At 42.3% G+C, this 24,393-nt stretch overlaps 1 protein-coding gene across 1 annotated transcript; it reads left to right on the top strand.

Annotated features, from left to right (window-relative positions):
- Positions 1-20,332: 20,332 nt before the first annotated feature.
- On the top strand, positions 20,333-21,259 carry LOC309552772 (olfactory receptor 5AR1-like; the record flags this gene model as incomplete). The annotated part of the gene is made up of 1 exon (XM_082253687.1): positions 20,333-21,259. The coding sequence occupies one exon, from the start codon at positions 20,333-20,335 to the stop codon at positions 21,257-21,259; it is 927 nt and encodes a 308-aa protein (XP_082109813.1).
- Between the last annotated feature and the right edge of the window lie 3,134 nt (positions 21,260-24,393).

Here is a 24,393-nt window from a genome sequence, read left to right as displayed (position 1 = left end):
CCGAGCTTACTAAGATAGTGCATAGGGATTTGTCTCACATTGCCTAACACGAACTCTCGTGGGTGGAAAAGGGGCGGCGCTTAAGATGCTTGTCCTGCCTAAAATTTTATACTACTTTAGAACAATACCCATGATCATTCCACAGTCCTTTTTCACCGATATGGACAAGCAATTTAGGAAATTCTTGTGGAACGGGAGGGTACCCAAACTTTCCTACTCTACCCTTCTTAGGCCCAGATGTTGGGGAGGCGTGGGTTTACCGGATCTGCGTAGTTACCATGCAGCGGCTCTATTGGATCAGGCTAAGGAGTGGTTTAGCCCCACCTCCGATAAGTTGTGGGTTCTCATGGAAAGGGCCTTGGTTGCCAATCGAGATCTCCCCTCCTTGCTATTGGCGGCTCAAACTGGTCGGGTTCTCCAGCTCCCTGGAATCCTGTCCATTCAGGCTACGGTGACCGGGTGGGGGGCTCTGCGACAGGTGTCTGGAATCCCAACCTTACTTAAGGATCTTACATTTGCCTCATACGAATTTCTCCTACCCTCGTTGCATTGTCCCCGCCGTAATATCCCGCGCTCCCTTACATATTCCCAATTCTTATCTTCTTCTTGTTCGTTCGATTTCTTTTTTTTGGCACAACTTCGTCATTACCAACTTAAATTTCCTGACACGCACATATTTGTGCCTCAGGAGGTTTGGGAATATCTTACCTCAGGGACCCCAAAGTCTGGAGGGCTGTCGTGGTTCTATAGAATCCTGACGCAACCCAGAGTCCAGCCCAAATTGAAGTGTATGCTAAAATGGGAAACAGATCTCAACTTAGAATATTCTAATCTCGATTGGCAGGCAGCTATCAAATCCTACTTTCAATATACGCATTGCACTAATCATTGGGAGGGGGCACTTAAACTACTTCATAGGAGCTACCTCACCCCATCCAGATTGGTCCATATGTTTAAGGATTCTTCGGGTTTGCCTGTTGGCGGGATTGTGGGGCCAGAGGTACTATACTCCACATATTTTGGGAGTGTAGACGATTGCGGAGCTACTGGGTGGCCATCTATGCTTTGGTGGCCTCAGTTACGGGTCTAAAACTGCCAATGTCGCCTTCATTGGCATTACTGAATTTGGGTATCTGTACCATTCCGAAAGGGCATAGATGTATTGTCTCGCATATCTTAACGGCGGCCAGAGTAAATGTGGCGGCGGCTTGGAGATCTACCAAAATTCCCACTGTTTACGAAGTCATCAACCGAGTGAGGGTAATCCATTCATATGAAAAGCACTTTTCTGGTTCGGGAGATAATCTCCCAGCCTTCCAGCAGCAGTGGAGGGGGTGGCAAACGAAATACTCTAGTTGAGCGTGAATTCATTTGATTGTAATCTGTAATTGCTGATTGTTAACTGAATACAGGAGGTTCTGTTTGTTTGGACTGTGCAGTTGATGGTCTACTGGTTTTCAAATTTGACTGTTATAAATTTTTTTATTATAGCAAAGTACCTCAAGGGCCTGATCTGTCCTCTACTCTTAGCTAGGCGGGAGAAGGGCGGGAAAAATGTGGATCTATGGTCTATGGGGGGTCCGAAGACGCTCTGACGTGGGATTGGTTGGGTGGGGGCCCGGGGGGCAACGGCACAGTAAGCTCCCAGTGGGGTGTCGGGCCTCGTGGGTGTCCCGCCTCGGCCTTAAGTGGCGCCCTGGCTATAGTACTTTGGCGTAATCTTGGAGCCCCCCCAGAGCTTCGCTAGAGCCTTGAGGTACTCTGTACAATTTATGGTATAAGCTATGGTTTCTCATGATTTATTATCTTGATCTCAGCTCAAGCCAAAAGAGCTATCTGTGGAACCAGCAGCGATACCTCAAGCAGCGGCATGAAGACGCTACTCAGGCAGTTAATTGAGAGGGCTGAAGCTGAAGGTGAGAGAAGAGGTACCTGAGAGGAGGGAGCTTTGTGAGCAAGGTCAGCAGGAAGGAGTGTTGAGAGGCGGAGCGGCGGAGCAAGGGAGGCGGGACCGAAGACGGAGGATCATGAAGAAGCCTTACAGCCCTCCGGCGCTGCCCAGAAGAACAGCAGAGCGGGTGAATACAGTGACATGCGAGAGAAGAAGTGAAGATAGAAGAGACAAGGCGGAACAGAGTAAAGAGGAGTCCCGCCTTCAGGCGGGGACGTGGAGGAAGTCGCTCAGGCATAGGCGTGCGCAGGGGGTGTGCCAGGTGTGCCTGGGCACACCCTAATCACTACGCTGCAGGATGGTGAGTGCGGAAAGGGGCTAGTAATATGTAATTTACTGGTGCCTTCCTTTTCCAAATGAACATTGTGAACACAACTAGGTTTATTATGCTTCAGTTTGTGAATGAACATGAAGCCGCTCAGCACAGAGCACTTCCCATTCATTCACTGTCCAGTGCAGCTAAGGCTGCAGAGAAAGGCATGTGTGTTTGAGCTTTGGGGTGCACACCCTAATGCAATAGACTGCGCACACCTATGCGCTTAGGCAACAGGTTAAACAAACAGAGCAGGGAGCAGAATGCCTGGAAGCCGTGGGTTCTATCCCAGGCTCAGGTGAAGGAACTGGCAGGAGAATTGAGGTAGATGAAGAGGCAAATATAGGTGAGGAACAAGAAAGTGTAAGTGCTGAGGAGTGTAGCCAATTAAGTGTGCTGTCTTCATTGTCATCTACTTTACTGCAATTAGTCAACAGCCTGTCTGCAGTAGCCCCTTGTAATATTGGTAAACAAAGCAGTGATTAATTAGTTTCAGTGTGTGCGGGTAACACTGGGACAGAACAGGGGAAAAAAGAAGAGAATTTATTAAGGGATTCACCAGTGTTAATGTCTGTGAAACAAGATAATACAGTTATTGATAAGTGTAAAGAATTTATGCCCTGTATACTCTCACCGCTTGGTTTCCATGTCAATATGAGTATTAAAGAAAAGATCTGGCAGGGAGAGTATATAGAGATACTCACTTTGCTTCCAAACCAAAGAGAGTATTATTACAGGATGGAAAATAAAAGTGAAGAAGATAAAAAGAAACCTGTGGCCAGATCTTTTAATAACTGTCTTAAGAAATATACCGAACTTAGTTCGGGATTATGTCAGCATATTGATATAATACTTGAAGCATATAAAAATTTTGGAGGTCTCTCGTGGTATTTTTACGACGAAGCGTTTAGGCAAAAAATGGCGGCTCATTCTACCATTAAATGGGGTAATAAGGATGTGGGACTGGGGCTAAATGTATTTGTCCCTCAGAGACCCCCGCCCCAGTGGTTAAATAATTTAGCGCAAAATAGTCAAACAAGTACATATAGGAAAGGAGTGTGTTTCTCATTTAATGATACGCAACGTAGGTGGCCAAATTCATGTAGGTTTCGCCACGAATGTGCTTTTTGCGCTGGTCCTCACCCAATAAGTAAGTGTTTTAAAAAATCATCTCAACAACCAGGTAAGGACAATTTTCTTAAAAGCCAGCATGTCAGTGAGAATAGTGAAATGGAGCCATGGCTACGTCAGTATCCAGACCAAGTGACGGCTCAACTAATTAGAGAAGACTTTTTGGTAGGTTTCAAATTGCCAATTTTTGATGGTGTAGGTTGCGATTTGGTAAAGAATTTGAAATCTGTTGAAGAACTACCAGATATTGTTAGAGTTAAATTAGTTAAAGTATTGCAGGATGGAAGGATAGCGGGCCCATTTAATGAGCCTCCTTTTGTCAATTTTCATTTGTCTACATTAGGTATCATTCCCAAAAAAGAACCAGGTAGTTACAGGCTAATACATCACTTATTATATCCGGAGAAATGTTCTTTAAACGATCAGTTTGGTGAAGATTTTGTGCACAGTGAATTACGCATCATTGGAGGATGCAATGAATAAATTACAAAGAATAGATCATGGTGCTTTAATGGCAAAGGCTGATATAAAGTCGGCCTTTAGGCTTCTACCAATTCACCCAGAATGTTTCAACTCTCTTGGCTTTCAATTCGAATGTAAGTATTTTTTCGATAAATGCTTGCTGATATGATGCCCTATTTCTTGCTCCTACTTTGAGAGTTTCTCATCATTTGTCGAATGGATAGTTATGAGGGAGGCTAAGTCTAGTAATATGTTACACTACTTGGATGATTTTTTATTTTTTGTAGAGCATGGGTCTAAGGACTGTGAGATTTTGCTCTACACATTCTTTTATGTATGCAAGAAGTTTGTCATCCCATTGGCACATAAGACAGTTTTTCCTGCAACATGTATTGAATTCCTAGGTATAACAGTAGATTCTATGGCCATCTTTTTCGGAACATTTAGCGTTTTTATTTTTGAGCGTGCTTATGGAGAAGGGTTATTCCTGCCCGCACATTAATAAGGTATTATCGGGAGTATCCTTTTTCTTAAAGTCGCATGCTTTTCCATCACTATTTCATTTTTCTCAATACGTCAGGCAATGAAGGGGTATAAGAGAAGAAAATTCTCCATAGATAAGAGGAGACCTATTATCATTCCGATTTTGGGTGAGTTATGTTATAGCTTGAACACAGTTTGTTATTCTTTGTATGAGTCCGATATGTTCAGAGCAGCATTTGCAGTCTATTTTTATGCTGCCCTGAGGGTATCTGAATTAGTACAAAGAATCCGAAAGGAAAAATGGATTTAAAATTTCAGGGTGTTTTGACTGCATCAAAGAATATTAACATAATTTTGAGGCAGTCTAAGACAGACCAAATGGGTAGGGGTATTTGGATTACGTTGGCAGCGTGCTCCAATAGCATAGTTTGCTCAGTAAAATTTGGTAAATGTTTATCTTAGAATCAGGTCACCAGTAGAAGGTTTTTTGTTTGTGCATGAGAATGGTTTACCTTTAACAATAGTCACGCTCCAAAGCACGCTCCAATGGTTTACCTTTAACAATAGTCACGCTCTAATCACGCTCCAAAGCACGTTTTTTCACAATGACACTAGTTTTAGTAAAGTTTGTTTTTACACAGCTATATGAGATGTAATGACTTGGTTAAACATGTGGGACCCGCTGTATAGAGAAGTTCACGTGATGTAAACAAATCTCCGTATCCTGGATATGGTGACCGGCTAGTAATGGGCTCCGAGGTACCAAGATGGCCGCCGATGCGACCTCACTGAGGTTACCAATATGGCGGAGGTACACAAAGCAGTAACCTGGATACGAAGGCCTATAAAAACTCCGGGAGTACGTAACATAGGACCGCCCCCAGATGACGTCGCACTGACGAAACGCGTAGAGCGGCATCCAGCGTCATACGTCACTTCCGGTGTGGTGGTTCTGGCCGGTGGAACGCCGAAGCGTCGCGCGGCCGAACACCAGAGACACATTGAGCAAAAGCTGTCGGTGAACTTCTCATACTGTGAGTCGCTCCACTTTATTCTTTATTGAATTACTGTACTACGCCATGGAAGCCTCTTTTGGTTTTGTACACTGACTCCCTAGATGCGAGCACTACTACTCCGGTGAAACATCCAAACACCGCAGGCATCACAGTAAGGGGAGAAGTAACCAACCCGGCTGAGTGTGGAGGAAGGGAGAGGACTTGGTAAGTGCTTGACCTCCGGTACAAAGCACTTTTTTCTCCCAGCACGCGCCATAATAGCGCAACTCACTCACCACTTTACTTTACTACCACTGGTTTACCAACCACGGAGGCCAGTCTTCCCCGCAAGGGGATATCACAATAAAAGGTTTTTCAAGTATTATTTAAGTTTATTCACCCGATTTTTTTGCACTTGGCACTTTCTCACCGACCACAGGCTGATGGTCGCATTTCTAGTATATACTCAATAAATGGTACAATTCACCTAAACAACATATACTGTGGATTGCACTACTGTATGCACTGTTTGCACACCATATTATCTCATTTATAGCACGCAGCACCTTATATATTGTATAAAAAAGTTTTTTCTTGCACATAATTTGCTTTTATATGATCACAGTGCATTTTCATATTGGGACCACATACACCATTGATTTTGTTGTACAAGGTGGTAGCGCCCCATACCAACACCCCCATCTTTCCTATTGAATCACTTCCCATGGCCAGAACTCTACTCCTTAAACTAAACTCCTCCCACCATATTTATCGGGGTTCCTGCCAGGAAGGAATTTAACTCACTCAAATGGATTTAAAAGAGACACACTTTTAAGTGGGCCACATAGTGGGCCCAACCTCAACCTGCAACCGCAAACTTCTATAAAAAAATTTCAGACTCATAGATTGTTACTAGAGTGAGTCAATTCATGAATTTGTAGATGTGATGCAAAATATCAGGGCTACAAGAAAGGGGTGGCACCGTATATCCTGTATGGCGCATGAGCCCTTAAGTTCCATAGGAGGGCCCTGACAGCTCCCTGCAGCACATCTACATGATCTCCCTGTTTTCCTTCCCTCTCCCTTCGCTAGTATAGAGTGTGGTTGGGGGAAGCAAACATGTTATGTTTACAATAATAGGAAATTAGTGCGGCGCTAAAACTAAAATGAATAAATTGAATAGGAAATATAGTCCATGCAAAGGAGGAAGGGCCCCGTGTGGATAAAGATGCACTCAGAGCCAATGCTGTGGTGTTGAAACTACAAATCTTCCACCAGATAGAATGGCCTTTCACCTCAAAGTACTGACCGCAAAGGGTCAAAAACACCAGGACAGATTCCACTTGCAACTGAACACTGAGGATAACACCTTTGGCAGAATGGATGGATGGGATGATCCTAGCTCCAGGGGATACCAATCAGAGAATCCATAAGGGGTGGTGGTGGTGGGGTGGGGGAGATGGGGGGGTTTAGTCCCTGCGTTTCCTCTCTTCCCTTTTTTTTTCCTTCTCCCCTCCCCGGTTTTCCCCCCTCCCTGCCCTTCAACCTATGATCTCTCTGAAAGATTGTATTAACATGCCTTATTATATTTCATATATATTTCAGCTTATGCCCATTCTATGATGAAATGTGGGCCCTTGCATTTACATAGTAACGAGCCAGACTGACACTCATTCATACGGCCCTAAACATCAGACAGCTGTGGTTAGCATTTAGACGACATGTTAAACACCTTTTCATTCATTCATTTGGACACTTGACAGGGTTAAGTCTGCGCATGGAAATTACTGACACCACCTAAACACATTTGACAATTGCTTGCATTAACACATGACAACTGAATACAGACGGGGCGGCTCTGCCACAAAACACAGATTCAGATACAAGAACACCTCATATTGACACAGATGCATAGCGAAAACAAAAGCCCTTTCATGTACTGTTCTGTGAGATATGTGCTATTGTTAATTTGACTGATGAAATGTAACCAGTTTGGAGCAGTCTTTCCCGCTCAAAACGTGCCTTAAATATGAGCGAAACTTGCAATAAAATCAGTTGTGTCTGCGCTAAGTTTGAGTGCTATGTGTCGTCACAACTCCCAGCTGGATGAGGGGAAATTCACTATCTAGGGGGGGTTAGCCACTGAAGGGCCGTATATCATCTTTTAATTGCCTCCTGGCGAGATGTGAGCTAACACTCTTCTTTCTGTTTTTTCCTCCCTCTCGTCCCCCTCCTCCCCCCTAAACCAGAGGCGGGCCCGCTCCGCTCGGAGCTCCAGGCATTTAGTCTTTAGGAAATTTCTTTTTTCTTTTTCTCACCTGGTCTGTGGGAACCTTACGGAGCCTGTCTATCACATTTTTACCCCACTATAGGAAGCGCCTGGTTGCGCAAAGTTGAATTGCTTACGCGCCTGGTTGCGCGAAGTTGAAACTCTCGTTTTTTTTTGTTTTTTGTTTTTTCTCTTTTTATTATGTCTGTGTTTACGGCTTCAGGCGGAGGGGGGGGAGGGAGGAGGGTGCCATCTGCAGCGCCGAATACCCATAAACGAAGGGACATTGGCTTTAAAATCACAACCCTTAATGTCAGAGGGCTGTCTATCCCACAGAAGCGGATACGCTTATTGCAGGATTTGAAACGTAGTCATACACAAATTGCATTTCTGCAGGAAACATATTTTAGGAAGGAGTCTATACCCAAACTATACAATAAAGATTTTCCCTGGGTGTACCATGCCCCCTCTCCTATCGCCAAGTCCAAGGGTGTTAGTATCCTTATTTCCAAAGAGAATGTGTGGTCATTCAGGGAGTGTCTAGTAGACCCTATGGGGAGATACTTGCTAGTGAAGGGGAATATGGGGAAGACAGAACTCACACTGGTGAATGTCTACCTACCCAACTCAGACCATGTAGTTTTTCTGCAACAGTTGATTCCTGTTATTTTGGGCTTTAGGGAAGGGCATTTGGTCTTGGGGGGGATTTTAATTTTGTATCAGAACCCCTTATAGATACCTCAAAGAAATCTTCTTGTATTTCATATCCACGACTACGACGCCTGCAGCGTGAACTTTCTATCCTAAACCTTGTTGACCCTTGGCGGTTAATGCACCCGAATGTAAGGGATTATACTTATTATTCTCCGATTCACAACGCCTACTCTAGAATTGACCGCATATTGGTCCCTCAGTCAGATCTACCGCTGGCGTTCTCATCCAGGATCGACAATTTTTCAATGTCAGACCATGCTCCGGCTCATGTGTGTATGGGATGGGACTCTAGACCACCTAGACCCACTACATGGCGTCTGAATGAATCACTACTGCAAATCCCAGAGATTGGGGGGGAAATAGAGGAGGTGTTGAGATATTATTTTTTAGAAAATAAAGATGATTCCTTATCTCCTCCAATCATTTGGGAGGCCCACAAATGCGTGGTTCGAGGGGCTATGATGCGGTTGGCATCTCAACAAAAAAAAATTCAGGAGAAAAGGTGAACGAGCTGCTCTCTCAAATTGAAGATTTAAGTAGACTTCATAAAAGATCTTTTGCTAATGAACATCTGGCTCCCCTTACACAGGCAAGAGAAGAATTAAATAGCATTCTATTTTTAAAGATAAATAGGAGACTGATATGGTTAAAAAGACACTCTTTTGAATTTGCAAACAAACCAGGGATGATGTTGGCAAGGGGGCCCTAAGGGGACCTAGGCAACAAACATCCATCCCCCGTATTAGGGGGGCAAGAGGCGGGGAGGTGTCTACATCGTCGGCGATTGCAGATGAATTCCGTACATTTTACCACTCCCTGTATAATCTGCGGAGTGAAGGGAGGGGAAAAGTGGACCAAATTAAACAGTTAGAACGGATAGAATCCTATCACCAAAATTCTTTTATGCCTGTGTTATCTGCGGAACAAACACTCGCTATGGAAGGAGAGATCACAGAAACGGAACTGGTCGCTGCTATATCTCAGGCCAAGGCACATAAAGCCCCGGGTCCTGATGGACTCACAATACCATACTATCAACATTTCAGGTCTCACTTGATACAACCTCTCTTGGCGCACATGAACTCACTTCGGGATGGCATGGTATTGCCCTTAGACTCATTGAGGGCGTACATTACGCTTATACTTAAGGAGGGGAAAGATCCCCTTCTTTGTGGCAGCTATCGCCCAATTTCTCTTCTGAATTGTGACACAAAACTCCTGGCAAAAATACTTGCAAACCGCCTCATACCTTACATCCCCTATCTGATACATTATGACCAGGTGGGCTTTGTACCAATGCGGGAAGCAAGAGACAACACCACCCGGGTTATAAATATCATCCATGCGGCACATGTTTCCCATAACAAGATGGTGTTGCTTTCTGCTGATGCGGAGAAAGCATTTGACAGGGTGGCCTGGAGTTTCATCGGGGCCACCCTGTCATATGTTGGATTGGGTCCACGGATGTTAACATCTATTTTGTCATTATATGCTAATCCCTCAGCAGCTGTACATGTTAACGACTGGAGATCGGACTTCTTTTCAATATCAAACGGGACCAGGCAAGGATGCCCGTTGTCTCCTCTTATCTTCATTCTAACACTCGACCCTTTACTTTGTTCAATACGTAGATCTTCCAATATAGCAGGGATATCGGTTGCCGGCGAGCAACATAGGGGGGCTGCCTTCGCAGACGACCTTGTATTTTTTGTTACTAATCCAATAGTATCTCTTCCAAATATATTGGAGGAACTTAGAGAATACGGAGCATTAGCTAACTACAAAATTAATCTTACTAAGTCGTCAGCATTGAGCATTTCTATGCCAATACAGGAGGAACTCCAATTACGTGCATCATTCCCGTTTTGTTGGGCTGAGTGCTCGATAAAATATCTGGGGGTTCTAATTACAGCAGATCCCTCAGACTTATATAGGAAAAATGTTCTACCCTTATTGAGGAAGATCAAAGAGAACTTGAGGATATGGCAGCAGTAATTTCTAACTTGGTTCGGTAGGTGTAACGCACTCAAAATGAATGTCCTACCTAGGATCTTATACATAATGCAGGCCCTGCCCATTGCAATTCCTTCTGCTTTTTTCCAGCAGATTAAGATGTTGTTCCGCTCTTTTATCTGGGCTCAAAGGTCCCAGCGGATTCGGCTACAGACCCTGTCCCTTTCCAAAGCACAGGGGGGGGATAGGGCTTCCGGATATATTCAGATATTATAGGGCTATTTATTTGACACGCGTAGTAGACTGGAATTGAAATGGGGCCCTTAAATGATGGGTTGGACTTGAAGTAAATGAGGTGGGCCAATTGACCCCCCCCCCCCCCGCACCGTGGTCGATATACTCCTCTACGGATAAGGTCTACGTACATCCTACTATAGGGACGACAATAAGGGAAACCAGATGTATTCAACATCTCCCTAAGATATCCCCAAATCCATCACCACTGATACCGATTTTAGGTAATCCTGAATTTCCTCCGGGTTGTGTGAGTACAAAAATACGGAGCTTGGCACAAATTGGCAAAGTCCGTATACATGATGTATGGAAGAGGGGGCAAATACCTACCCAGGAGGAGATTGCGGCATGGCCAGATTCCGACCTGGACTACCTTAGCATTTTCCAATTGAGACATTTCCTAAGGACATATCAAAAAGGGGGGTACGTCCCTCGGAAACCTAACTCCCTTCAAAGAAATGTGTTCTTCGAAGGCTCCGCCCAAACATCTGATATCTTTATTTTATGCATGGTTGTCAGAGGGGCAAGAAGATCAGCAGCTCCCGTTCATACAGAGTTGGGAACGTGAGCTTGTGATATCCCTGACCCCTGGGCAAGTCAATAAGATTTTGACTACAGTCCATAAAACATCTATGGACTGTAAAATCCAGGAGATGGGTTATAAAATACTCACTAGGTGGTATAGAGTCCCTGAGGTGCTGCATAAGATGGATGAGAATTGCTCGGACAGATGTTGGCGTTGTGAATCGGAGGTAGGGACTATGTTCCATATTTTCTGGACATGTCCCCTCATAAGGGAATTTTGGATAAAAATCGCTGTAATTATTAAACAGTTGACAGCGGTAGAGATCCAGGATGATCCCGCTTTATGTCTCTTGCATCTTACAAAAGGCTCGGCAAAAAAATACATAAAATCTTTGACACTTAGACTCCTAAATGCTGCGAAGGCATGTATACCTGTAATGTGGAGACGAACCCAGACACCTACCCTGAACATGTGGTTCGAGAGATCCATAAGAGTGATGTATTGAGACTGGATTCACAATGAGTGTAACTATGAATAACACTTTACATTTTTGGGGGGTTTTTTTTCTCCCTCTTTTCTTCTCTGTTTTATGTTCGTTTTGATGTATGTATTACTTTTATGGTCTAATCGGTTTGTATATGTAAAAAATCTAATAAAAATTGTCAAATTTAAAAAACATAAGAAAGCCTCTTACTTAATAACAGCATACAGCAGCAGCATACAGCATACAGCAGGCACATCACATCCTCTCTTGCTGAATGTAACAGTGATCTGACTGACAGTACTTTGAGGTAAGAGGCCATTCTATCTGGTGGAGGATTTGTAGTTTCAAGACCACAGCATTGGCTCTGAGTGCATCTTTATCCACACGGGGCCCTTCCTCGTTTGCATGGACTATATTTCCTATTCAATTTATTCATTTTAGTTTTAGCGCTGCAATAATTTCTTTTTATTGATTTTTTTGGTTATATAGATTAACTTTGAGTGTCAGCTGCTTTTGTCTTTAGTAAAGGTGTATGCGCTGATATATTTTCACTTTTGTGCATTATGTTTACAGGCTTTTCATAAAGCATGCCCATATACAGGGCCGGACTGGCCTACCGGGATACCGGGATGTTTCCCGGTGGGCCGCCGGCCCTGGGGCCGCTGTAAGGGCCGGCGCAGCCGCAGCGCCGCTTTAATGGCCGGCGCAGCCGCAGCGCCGCTTTAAACATTAGGGCTGCCTGTGACGGTCCGTCCGTCCATCCGATATTACCCCCCGTCACGCGCGACGTCAGCCGCTGTGAGCGGCATTACGTCACGAGGCCAAAGGGGGCGGGGCGGCTCAGCGGCTGGCGCGGCGGGGAAATGAGTGGTGGCTGAGTGAGTGGAGGGAGGCGCGCAGACGATGATCCCTCCCTCCACACTGATGACGTGCAACGCGGCCACCACTACAACACGTGACAACATGCCAGCCATGTGATTGAATCATGATGATGAGGTGAGTGAGCAGCCTGCCCTTAGCAGCCTGACTTAGGTCAGAGAGTCAGACAGTGGCAGCAGAGAGAGCCAGATGAGCGGCTGGCGTGCGAGTAAATGGGCTGGTGGGTCGGGGGGGACCTGGTTGGACCTCATCCTCTGACCTCTGCACCTCGTCCTCTGCTGCACATTTGGGGGGGGGGAGAATCAATCAGCATATTAGGGTAGGGCCCACTGCTAACCTCCCTCCCCCCCCCCTATTAGGGGAATACAATGCTGGCCTGACTTGCCCCTCCCACCTTATACAATGCTTATCTGCCGTGCCACCCCCCCTGGGGCCCCCCTCCCCCTAATACAATCCTGATCCCCCTCCCCCTAAATTTGGGGGGGGGGGATCAACATTGTATTAGGAGGAGGGGAACAGCATTTTATTAGGGGGAGGGGGCCGGGGGGTCAGCAGTGTATTAGATAGTGGGAGGCGTTACCAGTGTATTAGATAGCGGGGAGGGGGGCCAGCAGCGTATTAGATAGTGGGGAGTGGTGGTCAGCAGCCTATTAGATAGCATGAAGGGGGGGTCACCAGTGTATTAGATAGCGGGGAGGGGGGCCAGCAGCGTATTAGATAGCGGGGAGGGGGGCCAGCAGCGTATTAGATAGTGGGGAGTGGTGGTCAGCAGCCTATTAGATAGCATGAAGGGGGGGGTCACCAGTGTATTAGATAGCGGGGAGGGGGCCAGCAGCGTATTAGATAGCGGGGAGGGGGGCCAGCAGCGTATTAGATAGCGGGGAGGGGGGTCAGCAGCGTATTAGATAGCGGGGAGGGGGTCAGCAGTGCATTAGATAGCGGGGAGGGGGGTCAGCAGTGTATTCTATAGCGGGGAGGGGGGTCAGCAGTGCATTAGATAGCGGGGGAGGGGGGGGTCAGCAGTGTATTAGATAGCGGGGAGGGGGTCTCACAAAAGAGAGAGGAAAAGAGGGGGATGAACAAAGAAAAAGGGAGAGAAAGAATAAGAGAACAAGAAAGCTGGATAGAGAGAGAAGGGGGGGGGGGTAACAAGAAATTAGGATAGAGAGAGATAAAAGGGAAAGAAACGAGAACAAAGAGAAGGGGTAGTAAATCCTAAAGTGTACCATAAGGGGTTTTAATTCTGTATGAGTGGTAGGGATCCAGAAAGCACTAAATGTCTGCTGGTTAGGGGCGCAAATTTACTTGCCTTGCCTTGGGTGCTGACAACTCACGCTACGCCACTGGGGCTGGTATGAAATTATTTCCAGGGCTGGTTTTTATTCCCAGTCCGGCCCTGCCCATATATACCAACAGTCAAGGAATTTGTAAATACGAAATGTGGGGAAACGATTAAGATAAAATCTTGATCTTAAATTTTTTAATTGTAGCACAGAGGGTGTGTTATATGTGGCTATGTGTTTTTGCCCTCTCATTTATGTTGATAAATCCAACAATTTAGACATTGATTGCGTGCTAGAGCATATTAATGATGTATTATTGACAACAGACAAGCCAATTGCTGGGCATGTCTGGCAAAAGCAGAGAGGTAAGTCAGAACGCCTGCAATTTTGAGCCATACAAGTCTATCTAGGGCAGAGGAAAGGAGACCTGGATAATAGGCTTTTGAAATCAGAGGCAACGTGGACTTTCAAATTAGGGTCAGGCTCCCCTCATGGATTGAATGAGGGATTCACCTTTTTGTCTTTCGTGTATGACTAAGATCCTTACATGGGTGACAATTATCTTGTAAAGGTATAGTTTTGATTAGTGTTGTTAGTATTATGTTCCTTTATATTGAGGAAATTTATGGGGATAGGGTTAAAAAGAAGGTGTTTTTATTCCACATTGTGTCAAACATGCCTTTTTTATATTCCCTACCTTCTTTCTTCTGGTATTTACTATGCTTCAGGATGTGAATGAACAGGAAGCTTTTGTAGAGGTCCGTATACATGCGGCCACCCATGAAGCCATCATGAGTCTGCCCCTGACTACTATGTAAATGTGGACACAAACTGAACGGGTACAAATGTAAAAAAAACTGAACTGATGGAGCAGACAAAACCCGTGTTAAAGGACTCTGTCATGCTCAGGGGTCAGGCTTATATTCCAGTGCCTATAGCAATTAAAAGGCTCAAAGAAAAATCAAAAGGATAAATACACAAGCAGATTCCCATGGCGCGTGATGCGGGCCCACCCCGAGACCCAGGGTCAAAGCATTAACCAGTCTTCACCAGAGCTCCTTATGGTGGAGATAGGATATGTTGAGTGCTAGTGCCAGGTCGCAGTCCTCAGGATCCCCCCACCAGGAGGTGAGCAAGCCAGGCTGTGGTAGCAGATGTAGCAGGTAGGAATCAAGCAGAAACATATTTGGAAAAGAAGCCAAAAGGTGGCAACAAGTGGTTGCAGGTTGGAATAAAGCAGAATTGCAGTCAAGGAACCAACCAAAGGTCAGTATTGAATAGTAATGAAGATGCAGATGGCAGCAGGAGCATAAGGAGCAAGATATCGGCTGGAGAAGAGCAACAGGATAATCAGAGGGAGAGCCAAGATAGATCTATATTCAGTAACCCCTTCGGGCGCAGCGCTACATATCATTTAAACAATAGTCCGTGTATGGGTTGTCAAAATTGCAAAGGCATAAGGCCATACAGCAAAAGTAAAAAAAAATAATAATATAAACCATCATCAGAAAAACAGAAATATGCAGTATGATGTTCTTAGTTAAACCTATTGGTAAGAAACAGAGGTAATGATCATCATCAGCAAATAGAAAACAGTAACCTGAGCCACAAGAAACCATGAGTAAAGTAGTTCTAATCAATAACTCAAACCTCAGCCAGGTATTAAAAAAAAAAAAGTGCAGGAATAAATGCACCGTACGATGGGAATAGGGAGGGGAGGGTAAGGAATAACAGGAAAATCCAAATATTCATACCTGAGAATATTTAGAACCATGTAAGGTCCTTAAGGCAACCTGACACAGGCATGCACACTTTTAAAATGTGACATGTTAGTAATCTATTTATTCGGCATAACATCCAACGCGTTTCATCACAGATGACATTGTCTGGGGCCAGATCATTATCAATTATAATTTGTTAGGTTTGCATTATTGATTAAGCCATATTTTAACCATCTCTCTACAAACATTACAGGTAGTTTCTGCCTAAAATGCTGTTGTGCTTGAGATGTGTTAATTTTGTTTTGTGTTTTGGGGTTTCAGGGGTCAATTTACAATGGAGAGCATTTAGAAGGATGATGCAGTAAATACTCCACTTTTTTTTGTTCAATTAATGCAGGCTGTGGTGTGAAGCCTGCAACGCCCTTTGGACTGTTCTCTGCATAACATTATAAAGAACAGGCAATATGAGTAGAGCACTGCCACATGACCTCATGTTTCCATCTTCCTCCTGAAAAATTTCCCCATTCACTAAAATGAATGGGACTTCACTTCCTTTAGAGTCTTGAAGCAACTGATGCCAAGAGTACTTTTGTAAAGCACAAAGTGTATGTGTATATATATATATATATATATATATATATATACATTTTTTTTTTAAATAGTGTTTGGCTTTGTTAGGTCATATTGTTGTTTAATAGTTCTTAGTGATCTATCCATTAGAATGCATTTGCTCCCACTGCTGGAGACTCTCATAAATGTGCAAGGGTTAGCACTGCAAGTAATACAGGGTGCCGTGAAGGGGCAATGCAGCTTATGCATGCGTTTGCAAATATGTAATAACTAAATAAAACCTATGTGTATTAATATAACCCTGTTATAATACCCCTGTTAACATCACTACTCATGTTCGTTTCTCCTATGTTGTTTTGCAAACCAATAGTTGTTAGTTTTATCACTCCAGAGGTGTAATTCATCTCAACCCTAAGGAATATAATTGTTTTTATAAACCCATAAAAACTGCTGTAAACAGCAATACATATCATAACCATTCCTATGCAATGTACACTATATTATCCATGCAGTTTAGGTCATAAAGTATGTTACATACAAGTTACAGGTGAAACACTCTGCTGACAGTTTTTGCATTTTATTGGTTGACCTACTGCCTAGAAGGTAAAATATTTTAGGTAAGCGTGTAATTTATTTATTTGCTTGTTTAATATTACTTTAGTTATATTTTTAAAATATTTGCTAGGAAAAGCATTCTCTGGTATGTGAAATTAATCCACACAAGTGCTGGATCTCTGCTATCTAGAGAATGGGTCAAAGAATTTAACATTTTTTGGGATCAGAAGTGATGTCATGTGATGGTTGACTTTCCCTGTGTTTTTTCTTCTCTGAGCATGCCCAGTCTTGCTCATCTGATTTTTGTCTGCCAAAATCTGTACTGACTGAGGAACAATTGGCCGTTTTTTGTTGGCCAACAAAAGTTTTATAGCATGCACACCAGATTTTTTTCGGCCGAAAATTCGCAGTTGGTTGTCAGAAGCATCATACTAACAAGCCTACAATCGGCAGATCGGACGTTGGCCAACAATTTACGGCCAACAATCTGTGCGTGTGTACGGGCCTTTACTAACCTAAATGTTCATACTACAGGACATACAAAACCCCGTTACATCTGTGTGTTTCTATTCCTGAGTATGTAACATGTAAGCAGGACACAAGTGACCTGACATGTTTTTGTGGAAATACTGGAGGGGAATTGTTGAAACCATTAAAATATAACTACAGTATTTTTATTGGAATAGAGTAGTGAAAATTTAGAAACTCTACTGTGTTTTTATTATTTGTTTCCTTGTTAGGGAGATTCAGTTACCCTGATCATTAATGTCCCCAGGAATAAAAGTAAGGGTAAAACCACAATTTTGGGATTGATGTACTGAAGGTAAAAAGAATATCAATTATCAAATGAATTTTCTTTTAGCTTACTGAAGGAGGTAAAGCTCTGCTAATTTCCATCATCCATTCATGTGCAAGCAAATATACTGTTTTTTTTCCAATCTTTATTTATATTCAAGTATACATGACAAAGAGGATCTATAATATACAACCTCAAATGGAAGGTGTACATTATCAAGAACACACAAAATGTTCTATCAATGTGCATTTTTTAGAAGTACAACACGGAAACAGGTAATCCCTTTAAACAATCTTCATGAGGGGTTAATTAAACTGACTTGAATAGGTGATAGGATATAGTTATGTCCTGGAGTTTACCATGTAACCCAACACTTGAAGATATTCTCCTACAAGCAATACCAGACCAAGTGTTTAAAGAGGATCAGACAATAAACATTTTGATTGTGCAGTAAAGAACTCCCTAGGAAATCATTTACTGATCCATAAAAAATAAAGGAGGACATTAGTAGAAGGATAGTGTGATATAGTGAAGAAATAGAATTTATTTGGGGGTAGTGAATCAGAGTACAGAGGGGAAGGGGGAGGGGAGGAGTTTGAGGTAAGGTGTGTAAGAAAGTTATGGGGTTTAATAGGATAAAGGGAATAGTTAGGGAAGGGGGTTGGAAAGGGGGTATAGGGGTGAAGGGAAAGGGCAAAGGACCTGTTACTAGTAGTCTAGTGAACTAATTAAGTTTCCAAAAATTACTGGTTGAGTAATAACTGGTGTTGCTGGGATTGCCTGAGGTCCACAGTAGCCAGGTGGCCTGAATGTCCTGAATATTGTCATGGGTAATTGTTCTAGCTTCTTCCAAAGTAAAAATTGAATCCATTTATAATACCCTTATTATGAGGTAGAGGTAGTTTTGCAATGCATGGGGGTCATAGCTTCAGCTGAATTTAGTGAATGTATAGTCAGGGAGGAAGTGCACATTTCCATAGTTATAGTAGAAATGTGTAGGAGAAAGGCACTGAGAGAAATATAAACTTTTGTTCCTGTATTTTGGTTAGTTGAATCTCCAATTTTTGAAACAATAGGGGTTATTACAGATACAACACCACCAAGTGAGGATCATGGGTCCCTTTTCTAGACCACGTGTCCAGCAAAGATCAGAAGCCTCATTGTACCAAGATTTCTTTTTTCTGGGGTGGTGTACAGGGTTTCTAACCACCAGTAAATTCACGGACAGTTTGTAAAATCCGTTATTTTTTACACCTGTCCATGAATGTCTGTTCTATGCATTCTATGCATTAAGATAAAAAGCCTTCTATATGCAGCAACCCCCCCTAATACTTACCTGAGCCCACCTTGATCCAACGATGTTGCAGGATTGCCCGGGACTCTCCCTCCTGATTGGCTGAGATGGCAGCACAGCGCTATAGGCTCCCGCTGCTGTCAATCAAAGTCAGTGAGCCAATGAGGAGGGAAAGGGGGCGGGCCAGCGTCCCAGCTCCGTGTCTGAAAGGACACACAGAGCTGCGGCTCGGCTCAGGTGCCCCGATAGCAAGCTGCTTGCTGTGGGGGCACTCAACAGGAGGGAGGAGCCAGCAACGCCAAAGAGGGACCTGAGAAGGATCTGGGCTTCTTTGTGCAAAGGGATATACCCTGTGATAATCACTGTCTTTCCCCGGTGGGGAGGGCTTCCTCCACCCACTCCTGCCAGGAGCAGACAATTGCTTAGCAGGAGGAATTCCCCTGTCAGCACTGTCTGTGTTGATAGGGGGAATCATGCAAATTTCTTTCCTGCAATCCATGCTTGCAGGAAAGAAATTTGCACCATGTATGGCCTACCTAATTAGCAGGTTTGCATGGAAAACTTCAGTGAGTTTGTTACATTTAACATTTCAGTTATTTCTCATGTTCTGACTTTAGGCTTGGTTCACATATATGCAAATTAGATGGGTTTTTAACAACATCCAATTTGTTCAACATGTAAGTGTGATCAGCCGGTTCACACATGTCCGGTGCAGGTTTGAAAAGGGTTCTGTGTGTTTTTGGGTCCAGTTCAGGTACAAATTCAGGGAAAATTCGCACCTGAATCACACCTGACTTGGTGAACAGAAACGCACAGGACATCGGACTGCAAATCACAGCCACAAATATGTGTACCCAGCCTTAAAGATAAAAATTTACGGCATGGTGAATTTTACACCAGCTTGGACCAATGTAACTATGTATATTCTGTACCTGGCTGATGCCCCTGGAAGCTGGAAATCAATGAAGTAGACACCACTACTCCAGATATCTACACTTGCTTACCGGTCTCGGGCTGAGAAGCACCCCTGATGCATTCTGAACACAGGAGGTCGGCTGCTCAGCACAGAGACCATTCAGAGAATACTTTGCATTTTCTGAATTAATGCAATGTGTTCTCTGATTGGAAGTGATGTCACGCTGTCCGTCTCATCCATTAGAGAATCCTGGACAAATAAAACTATGTAAAAATATACCATACTTGGAATTCATTTTATTGCCATTCACAGATAGATTGAAAGATTGGTTTACTTTATTAACCAGTATAAAAAGTATGTTGAAGTGTATTTTTCTTACTCTGCTTAGTATAAGCATGCAGTTTGTCCAGTTTGCAGAGATTCATAAAATGCAGGGATCATGGTTGTTTGGACATCACCAGAATTGTGTGATTCTCCACAGATTAGACAGATCTAAATAGTATATTTAGGAGAACATAAAATGAAATAATGTGATTTTCCTTATTTATTCATCACTAATGGATACATTTAAAAAGGTTATGTATAAATGTGTTTATGTATATGTATGTATTTATATATTTTTATATTTGTATGTACTATATATGTAAGATTATGTCTCTATGTATTTATTGTATATAAATGTGTTTGTCTGGGGTTCAGTGTAAAACCAACATTTTTTTCTTTTGTGTTATTAAGTTCCAATAATGGATCAATGTAATAGTAGCAGCTTGGCAGGATTCCATATAACAGCATTTCCTTATACTGGATCTGTAACCTTTTTTATATTTATCGGGTTTTTATTAATGTTTATGACAGCAGCAACTGGGAATTTGATTATTGTCATGTTGATCTGCAAGGTGACCCAACTGCACACTCCAATGTATTTCTTCCTGTGTAACCTGTCTGTCATAGATGCCACATATGTCTCCACCATTCTCCCAAAACTGTTGTCCATCACTTTAACAGAAGATAAGAATATTTCCTTTCATGGCTGCATTACTCAGCTTTACTTTTACATATTCTGTGCAGATGCTGAGATCTTTAACCTGACCTGTATGGCTTATGACCGATATGTCGCAGTTTGCACCCCACTGCACTACGTTAGGGTCATGAGAAAAAGGGTATGTGTTGCAATGGCAACTTGTTTTTGGCTCCTCAGTGCTATTAATCCATTGATGTATGCCCTGCTTATCTCTAATTACTCATTCTGTCACTCTGATCAGATCAACCACTTCTTCTGTGAAATAAGATCATTGCTGGAAGTTACTTCTAGTAATACTTCTAGCATAGAAATGGTTCTTTTTGTGGAAGATATTTGTCTGGTATTTTTTACATTTTTAATGATTCTGACCTCCTATGTTTCTATTATCCCTGCTGTGTATAAGGTACGTACTTTCAAAGGTCGCCACAAAGCATTTTCTAGTTGCTCTTCCCATCTCACCACTGTTATATTATTTTATGGGCCAATCATCTTCTTGTACATAAAGCCAAAGACTGAACACTCTAAGGAACAGGACAAGCTGCTTTCACTGCTCTATGTAGCTGTTGTACCAACGTTAAACCCATTTGTTTATACTCTAAGAAACAAGGAGTTTATAGGAGCTATAAGAAAAGTAATGCATATTAGATAAAAGAGACCGCAGTGCATCCATATGGTTATGCACAAGCAGGAATATTATTATTAGTCATGGTGTTTGTAGTATTTATTGTACATTTACATATTAATTCTAAGGAAGCATTAGTTAATTCAAAGGAACTACATGCGTTTACCCAATTATAGTTTGCCATTGTAAATGGGACTCCAATGCTCATGCACTAGGGATGATCTCCCTGCTCTATTTCCCACTCTTTTCTCTTTTATCATACTAGCTTCCTACCTATACACAGACCTGAAACGGAGACCTAGGCCTAGACTTGGATGTGCAAGAATGGTCCCAGATATCAGAAACAACTAAATCTTGTTCTTGAAATGTTTTGGCAGTTGAAACTAGTTATTGTACTAGTTCTAAAATTACAGTTCTTAGTACCCTATAGAATTGAACATTGGGTGCGTGGTTATCAACTACTCTGTTTTAGGGGTTGCAGACAAGTGGGAACTTTTCCCCACACATTGAGGACATGCCCTATGATACGCCATTTTTGGCTACAAGTATTTCAGCTGATCCCTGAGCTATTAGATTCCTTGATCCATTTTTGGCCAAATATGCCTTACTAAATATTAAACATTTTGGTTCTTCCAAAAATAGCTTTAAACTTCTCCTTCACGTCCTGTCAGCCACTAAGGAAACTATTGCAAAAGCCGGGAAATTGCCTTTTCTCTCCCGAACTGAAACCAAAAACAGAATCAACTCAGTTATGCCACATTGGAAAATTGAAGCCAAATCAACTGATACAAAGAATAAAATCCTGGCTATCTGGCTCTGAATTTCTTCCTGCTGGCTTCAACCAGAGCCTTCAGAAGCTCCAATCAAAGGGTGGTGGGGGGTGCTTCCCCTTCCTGGGGTTCCCCCTACCCCTTTTTTTCATTCAATTTTCCCCCTGTTTATCCCTCACTCCTTCTTCCTTTTCCCCTTCCCCTATTCATTTTGCAAAGCCAGCTCTCTGTCCCTGCCCCATATTGTGATGGATGATGGTCACATCTATACAATCTCTTTAGCAATAGGACCACCGTCCAATTAGTTTAATGATCTACGCAATACTCATTATTCTCCATGCTAGCCATTGTTTTTCTGTATCACTTTTTTATCATTGCAAATAAGTCATTAATATCAGAGATACCATTCTACTGTTTCTGTTTTTTTTTTTTCTGTTAACTCTCAATGTATGTCATTCTTTAAATTCTTGATTCATTGTCAATTTGTATCTAATAATCTGAAATAAATGTAATAAACAAATTGCAGAAGAAAAATATAACAGATTTTATTATCTGCAAATTTAAATCTAAAAGTCATTCCAAACTCTGAACCATTATATATGGATATATATATTAAAAAAAATGAAAAACTATTGCTGTAATAGATAGGCCACACCCCTATATATTACACAAAAAATAAAGAAAAAGAAAAAAGTGGGGTTTTGTAGTCCTGAATGAGATGGTCAGAATATGAACAACACAGCAGGTTTATTTAAAACACATGTTTATTCATCAATATTTTTTCATAAAAAGGCATGTGCAAACATGCTCTGGAGACATACATACATATAACATATAATAACTTAAAAACAAGAACACAAATAAGGATAACCAAGTGGTGGGTCTCAACAAGAGAGATGAAAAATGGTCCCTGCGCAGCCAACGCGTTTCGCTTGGTTTTGCTTCTTCAGGGCTTAAGAGACCAAAAAAAAAGACTAGTGTTCCTTCGTTTGTGAAATCATGGAGCAACCGGCAGATCCATAACGACTTAGGTAGTATATAAAGCGTGGATGCTATATAGAGATGCAATGATGATAGAATGGTGGATTATATCCTCTTAGTATTATATATGTATAAATCAAGTTTTGGGACGCATGTGCATGTATAGATAGGGAAAGCACATGCAGTATAACTATACGTTTGTAATGCCCCAATACTATATCGAAACTAGCATTAAATCACCATAGCCCCATCCATATATTTCATGCTTGTAAGGATTATTGTGTAGTTAGCCAGGCAGGTAGTTATTTGGATATTCTCAGGCAGGTGATCACTCCCTTGATCATAGTGGAAGGGGAGGAAGGGCAGAGGATATAAGAGGGAGTAATAGTAGGCTCCTCTCAGGACACAATCCTCTTAAGCCCACACCGAATCATCTGCTGCCTATATATGTCTGCTGGATATATATATATTACATGACCCTTTCTCAACCTTTTTACCCCTGAGGAACCCTTGCAATAGTTTCTAGGTTCTTGGGAAACCCCTTATAAAATGGATTATATCTACAGCTTATGGTAGTGCAATAAATAAAAAAAGTTTTGAATAAAAAAAAAAACCTGATGTACCAAGTATATTTTTATGCCCAAGCAGGGAAGGGAAGATATTTTAGTGCCAATCCCCCTAAAAAATTATTTACAGTAATATTCTTAAAATAAATAAAAACTACACACAAAAAAGCAGACAGTAAAAGTTGTCCTTCAATATTAGTGGTTATTGTACATTGTAGAAGTAGCCCCTTACATTGGTTGTCAGTGGAAAATTGTGCCTTTGCATTGGTTGTCAGAGTAAGTGGAAAATAAACCCACTATTGCTCCTATTCAAGGAACCCTTACCCCTGTATTACATGTTGTAATTGTAACATTGTTGTTTTAATGCTACCTGCAATTATTGGAATATGCTAAAATAATACATGTATCACAATAGTTTAAAAAGCTTTATTAAGGCATTATGCAGTTTGATTCACTCTTTCAGGGCAGGGTTGATACATGGTACAGAGGTTTATTAACCACTTTACCACTAGAGCATTTTGCTGTCTTACGTCTGGGCCACTTTTTGCGATTTGGCGCTGTGCGACTTTAACTGACAATTGTGCGGTCGTGCGACGCCGTACCCAAATGAAATTTACGTCCTTTTTTTCCCACAAACAGAGCTATCTTTTGGTGGTATTTGATCACCTGTGCGATTTTTACTTTTTGCGCTATAAACAAAAAAAGAGCGTTTATTTCGAAAAAAATAACAATATTTTTAACATTTTTTTATATGAAATTCCCCCCAAAAAAGATGTAAAAACCAATTTTTTTTTAAATTTTTGGCCAATTTGTTTTCTGCTACCCATGTTTGGTAAACAAAAAT

Source organism: Pelophylax lessonae (assembly GCF_965119305.1).
Source record: "Pelophylax lessonae genome assembly, chromosome: 4".
Lineage (NCBI taxonomy): Eukaryota > Metazoa > Chordata > Amphibia > Anura > Ranidae > Pelophylax > Pelophylax lessonae.
This window is presented reverse-complemented; position numbering and strand designations above follow the sequence as displayed.